Source organism: Salmo salar, chromosome ssa04, assembly GCF_905237065.1.
Source record: "Salmo salar chromosome ssa04, Ssal_v3.1, whole genome shotgun sequence".
Lineage (NCBI taxonomy): Eukaryota > Metazoa > Chordata > Actinopteri > Salmoniformes > Salmonidae > Salmo > Salmo salar.
Window position 1 is genome coordinate 86,165,462 of NC_059445.1, and position 8,108 is coordinate 86,173,569.

The 8,108-nt window shown below is 52.7% G+C and overlaps 1 protein-coding gene across 1 annotated transcript in view; it reads left to right on the forward strand.

The window, feature by feature from the left end:
* The window catches only part of LOC106604017 (stAR-related lipid transfer protein 13), an 84,707-nt gene extending 76,830 nt beyond the window's left edge, over nucleotides 1-7,877 (forward strand). Inside the window, 2 exon segments of the mRNA XM_045717438.1 lie at nucleotides 6,858-6,945; nucleotides 6,948-7,877. Of these exon segments, the coding sequence (XP_045573394.1) occupies nucleotides 6,858-6,945; nucleotides 6,948-6,977 (118 nt within the window). The 3' untranslated portion in view covers nucleotides 6,978-7,877.
* Nucleotides 7,878-8,108: the final 231 nt, after the last annotated feature.

The following is an 8,108-nucleotide window of genomic DNA, read 5'->3' on the forward strand; positions in this document are numbered from 1 at the left end:
CACCTACCACCAACCACTACCACCAACCAATACCACCTACCACCAACCACTACCACCTACCACTACCACTACCACCTACCACCAACCACTACCACCTACCACCTACCACCTACCACTACCACCTACCACCAACCACTACTACCTACCACCTACCACCTACCACTACGACCTACCACCAACCACTACCACCTACCACCAACCACCATGCACTACCACCAACCACTACCACTTCCACCAACCACCAACCACTACCACCTACCACCTACTGCCTACCACCAACCACCAACCACTACCACTACCACCAACCACTACCACCAACCACCAACCACTACCACTACCACCTACCACCTACTGCCTACCACCAACCACTACCACTACCACCTACCACCAACCACTACCACCTACCACCAACCACAAACACTACCACCAACCACCAACCACTACTACCTACCACCTACCACCAACCACTACCACCTACCATTACCACCAACCACTACCACCAACCACAACCACCAACCACTACCACCTACCACCAACCACTACCACCTACCACCAACCACTACCACCTACCACCAACCACCAACCACTACCACCTACCACCTACCACCAACCACTACCACCTACCACCAACCACTACCACCTACCACTACCACCAACCACTACCACCAACCACTACCACCTACCACTACTACCTACCACCAACCACCATGCACTACCACCAACCACTACCACTTCCACCAACCACCAACCACTACCACTACCACCTACCACCTACTGCCTACCACCAACCACCAACCACTACCACTACCACCTACCACCAACCACCTACCACCAACCACTACCACCAACCACAAACACTACCACCAAACACCAACCACCAACCACTACCACCTACCACCTACCACCAACCACACACTGCCACTACCACCTACCACCAACCACTACCACCTACCACCAACCACCATGCACTACCACCTACCACTACCACTTCCACCAACCACCAACCACCAACCACTACCACCTACCACCAACCACTACCACCAACCACTACCACCAACCACTACCACTACCACCTACCACCAACCACTACCACCAACCACCAACCACTACCACCTACCACCAACCACTACCACCAACCACCATGCACTACCACCTACCACTACCACCTACCACCAACCACTACCACCAAACACTACCACTACCACCAACCACCAACCACTACCACTACCACCTACCACCAACCACTACCACCTACCACCAACCACAAACACACTACCACCAACCACCAACCACTACCACTACCACCTACCACCAACCACTACCACCTACCACCAACCACTACCACCTACCACCAACCACTACCACCAACCACCAACCACTACCACCTACCACCTACTGCCTACCACCAACCACAACCACCAACCACTACCACCTACCACCTACTGCCTACCACCAACCACCAACCACCATACCACCAACCACTACCACCTACCACCAACCACTACCACCAACCACTACCACCTACCACCAACCACTACCACCTACCACCAACCACTACCACCTACCACCAACCACTACCACCTACCACCAACCACTACCACCTACCACTACCACCTACCACCAACCACCATGCACTACCACCAAACCACTTCCACCAACCACCAACCACTACCACTACCACCTACCACCTACTGCCTACCACCAACCACCAACCACTACCACTACCACCTACCACCAACCACCTACCACCAACCACTACCACCAACCACTACCACCAACCACCAACCACCAACCACTACTACCTACCACCAACCACTACCACCTACCACCAACCACTACCACCAACCACTACCACCAACCACTACCACTACCACCTACCACCAACCACAACCACCAACCACTACCACCAACCACCAACCACTACCACTACCACCTACCACCAACCACTACCACCTACCACCAACCACAACCACCTACCACCTACTGCCTACCACCAACCACTACCACTACCACCTACCACCAACCACTACCACCTACCACCAACCACTACCACCAACCACCAACCACTACCACCTACCACCCACTGCCTACCACCAAGCACTACCACCAAACACTACCACCTACCACTACCACCAACCACCAACCACTACCACCTACCACCAACCACCATGCACTACCACCAACCACTACCACCTACCACCAACCACTACCACCTACCACCAACCACTAGCACCTACCACTACCACCTACCACCAACCACCATGCACTACCACCAACCACTACCACTTCCACCAACCACCAACCACTACCACTACCACCTACCACCTACTGCCTACCACCAACCACCAACCACTACCACCTACCACCAACCACTACCACCTACCACCAACCACTACCACCTACCACCAACCACCAACCACTACCACCTACCACCAACCACCAACCACTACCACCAAACACTACCACCAACCACTACCACCTACCACCTACTGCCTACCACCAACCACCAACCACTACCACTACCAACTACCACCAACCACCTACCACCAACCACTACCACCTACCACCAACCACTACCACCAACCACTACCACCTACCACCAACCACCATGCACTACCACCTACCACAAACCACTACCACCAAACACCAACCACCAACCACTACCACCTACCACCAACCACTACCACCAAACACCTACCACCAACCACTACCACCTACCACCAACCACTACCACCTACCACCAACCACTACCACCTACCACTACCACCTACCACCAACCACTACCACCTACCACCAACCACCATGCACTACCACCTACCACTACCACTTACCACCAACCACTACCACCTACCACCTACCGCCTACTGCCTACCACCTACCACCTACCACTACCACTACCACCTACCACCAACCACTACCACTACCACCTACCACCAACCACTACCACCTACCACCTACTGCCTACTGCCTACCACCAACCACTACCACTACCACCTACCACCAACCACTACCACCTACCACCAACCACTACCACCTACCACCAACCACTACCACCAACCACCTACCACCAACCACCAACCACTACCACCAACCACCAACCACTACCACCTACCACCAACCACCAACCACTACCACCTACCACCAACCACTACCACCTACCACTACCACCAACCACTACCACCTACCACCAACCACCATGCACTACCACCAACCACTACCACTTCCACCAACCACCAACCACTACCACTACCACCTACCACCAACCACTACCACCAACCACTACCACCTACCACCAACCACCTACCACCAACCACTACCACCTACCACTACCACCAACCACAACCACTACCACTACCACCAACCACCACCAACCACTACCACCAACCACTACCACCTACCACCTACCACCACCTACCACCAACCACTACCACCAACCACTACCACTACCACCTACCACCTACTGCCTACCACCAACCACCAACCACTACCACTACCACCTACCACTACCACCAAACACTACCACCTACTGCCTACCACCAACCACACCACTACCACCTACCACCAACCACTACCACCTACCACCAACCACAAACACTACCACCAACCACCAACCACTACCACCTACCATTACCACCAACCACTACCACCAACCACTACCACCAACCACTACCACCAACCACACCACACCACCAACCACTACCACCTACCACCAACCACTACCACCTACCACCAACCACTACCACCTACCACCTACCACCAACCACTACCACCTACCACTACCACCAACCACCATGCACTACCACCTACCACTAACCACTACCACCTACCACCAACCACCATGCACTACCACCTACCACTACCACTTCCACCAACCACCAACCACCAACCACTACCACCTACCACCAACCACTACCACCTACCACTACCACCTACCACCAACCTCTACCACCTACCACTACCACCAACCACTACCACCTACCACCAACCACTACCACCTACCACCAACCACTACCACCTACCACCAACCACTACCACCTACCACTACCACCAACCACTACCACCTACCACCAACCACTACCACTACCACCTACCACCAACCACTACCACCCCTACCACCTACCACCAACCACTACCACCTACCACCAACCACTACCACCTACCACCAACCACTACCACCTACCACCTACCACCAACCACTACCACCTACCACTACCACCAACCACTACCACCTACCACCAACCACTACCACCTACCACCAACCACTACCACCTACCACCAACCACTACCACCTACCACTACCACCAACCACTACCACCTACCACCAACCACTACCACTACCACCTACCACCAACCACTACCACCTACCACCAACCACTACCACCAACCACTACCACCAACCACTACCACCTACCACTACCACCTACCACCAACCACCATGCACTACCACCAACCACTACCACTTCCACCAACCACCAACCACTACCACTACCACCTACCACCTACTGTCTACCACCAACCACCAACCACTACCACCTACCACCAACCACCTACCACCAACCACTACCACCAACCACAAACACTACCACCAAACACCAACCACCAACCACTACTACCTACCACCTACCACCAACCACCATGCACTACCACCTACCACTAACCACTACCACCTACCACCAACCACCATGCACTACCACCTACCACTACCACTTCCACCAACCACCAACCACTACCACCTACCACCAACCACTACCACCTACCACCAACCACAAACACTACCACCAACCACCAACCACCAACCACTACCACCTACCACCAACCACTACCACCAACCACAACCACCAACCACTACCACCTACCACCAACCACTACCACCTACCATTACCACCAACCACTACCACCTACCACCAACCACTACCACCAACCACAACCACCAACCACTACCACCAACCACCAACCACTACCACCTACCACCAACCACTACCACCAACCACAACCACCAACCACTACCACCTACCACCAACCACTACCACCTACCACCTACCACCAACCACTACCACCAACCACAACCACCAACCACTACCACCAACCACCAACCACTACCACCTACCACCAACCACTACCACCAACCACAACCACCTACCACCAACCACTACCACCTACCATTACCACCAACCACTACCACCAACCACAACCACTACCACTACCACCACCTACCACCAACCACTACCACCAACCACCAACCACTACCACCAACCCCTACCACCAACCACTACCACCAACCACTACCACCAACCACCAACCACATACACCAACCACTACCACCAACCACCAACCACTACCACCTACCACCAACCACTACCACCAACCACAACCACCAACCACTACCACCTACCACCAACCACTACCACCTACCATTACCACCAACCACTACCACCAACCACAACCACTACCACTACCACCACCTACCACCAACCACTACCACCAACCACCAACCACTACCACCAACCCCTACCACCAACCACTACCACCAACCACTACCACCAACCACCAACCACTACCACCAACCACCTACCACCAACCACTACCACCAACCACTACCACCTACCACCTACTGCCTACCACCAGCCACTACCACTACCACCAGCCACTACCACTACCACCTACCACCAACCACAAACACTACCACCAACCACCAACCACTACTACCTACCACCTACCACCAACCACTACCACCTACCACCTACCACCAACCACTACCACCAACCACCAACCACAACCACCAACCACTACCACCTACCACCAACCACTACCACCAACCACCAACCACTACCACCTACCACCTACCACCAACCACTACCACCTACCACCAACCACTACCACCTACCACCTACCACCAACCACTACCACCTACCACTACCACCAACCACTACCACCAACCACTACCACCTACCACTACCACCTACCACCAACCACCATGCACTACCACCAACAACTACCACTTCCACCAACCACCAACCACTACCACTACCACCAACCACTACTACCTACCACCTACCACCAACCACTACCACCTACCATTACCACCAACCACTACCACCAACCACAACCACCATGCACTACCACCAACCACTACCACTTCCACCAACCACCAACCACTACCACTACCACCTACCACCAACCACCTACCACCAACCACTACCACCTACCACCTACCACCACCTACCACCAACCACTACCACCAACCACCAACCACTACCACCTACCACTACCACCTACCACCAACCACTACCACCAACCACTACCACCTACCACCTACCACCACCTACCACCAACCACTACCACCAACCACTACCACCTACCACCAACCAATACCACCTACCACCAACCACTACCACCTACCACTACCACTACCACCTACCACCAACCACTACCACCTACCACTACCACTACCACCTACCACCAACCACTACCACCTACCACTACCACCTACCACCTACCACCACCTACCACCAACCACTACCACCAACCACTACCACCTACCACCTACCACCACCTACCACCAACCACTACCACCAACCAATACCACCAACCACTACCACCAACCACTACCACCTACCACCAACCAATACCACCTACCACCAACCAATACCACCAACCACTACCACCTACCACCAACCAATACCACCAACCACTACCACTACCGCCAGCCACTACCACCTACCATAACCACTACCACCAGCCACTACCACCTACCATAACCACTACCACCAACTGAGCCATACAGGATCACTATATATCAGGTCTCCAGAGTGGTACAAGGTGTTCTAACCCATGTTTTATGTTGTTGCTTTGTCCAGGGGCAGGTCTCCAGAGTGGTATAACAAGGCCTTCGGTCACCTGTGTGTCTCTGAGGCCCAGAGGATCCGTTCTTCCTTCCACCCTACAAACCCCCCTCAGGCCCTGAGACCAAGATCTGAACCCCAGGAATAGGTTCTGAGGCTGGGCTACACCGGCAGGGAGCATGGCCCCATGGACCAGAGGATGTAAAACTTGGAACCAGGGATACTGAACAGTCTAGAACTTGGAAGTAGGAACACTGAACAGTCTAGAACTTGGAAGTAGGGCCACTGAACAGTCTAGAACTTGGAACCAGAACACTGAACAATCTAGAACTTGGAACCAGGACACTGAACATTGGAACCAGGACACTGAACAATCTAGAACTTGGAACCAGAACACTGAACAATCTAGAACTTGGAACCAGAACACTGAACAATCTAGAACTTGGAACCAGGACACTGAACATTGGAACCAGGACACTGAACAATCTAGAACTTGGAACCAGGACACTGAACATTGGAACCAGGACACTGAACAATCTAGAACTTGGAAGTAGGAACACTGAACAATCTAGAACAGGGGTGTCAAACATACGGCCCGCTGGTCCAATCTAAAACGATGAACCAGGGACAGTGAAAAATCTAGAACTTTGTTCCATGTCCATGGTTCTATCTAGAACCTAAAACCAGGGATTTGGAACGATCTAGATTGAACTTGAAGACAGCTCTGGAATCCTACTGCTTTATCTCTGCTCTCATTATCAGCATCACTGTCCTTTTTAAACTACTATCATTATTATTCATATTATTATCATCTGTATTGTCTGTGTTAATTATATTATCTATTGTATTATTATTATTATTTGTTATATTAATATTATGATGTCATCATTGTTGTATAATCGTTGATTTTGTTATGCTGTTATACAATGTCTAGGACATTCACCCATTTCACTGCTTCTGGGAAGCGTGTCTGTAACTGTGTGTGTGTGTGTGTGTGTGTGTGTGTGTGTGTGTGTGTGTGTGTGTGTGTGTGTGTGTGTGTGTGTGTGTGTGTGCGCATGTTGGTGTGTGTGTGCGCGCGCATGTTGGTGTGTGTGCGCGCGCATGTTGGTGTGTGTGTGTGCGCATGTTGGTGTGTGTGTGTGTGTGTGTGTGTGTGTGCGCATGTTGGTGTGTGTGTGTGCGCGCGCATGTTGGTGTGTGTGTGTGTGTGTGTGTGTGTGTGTGTGTGCGCATGTTGGTTTGTGTGTGTGTGTGTGTGTGTGT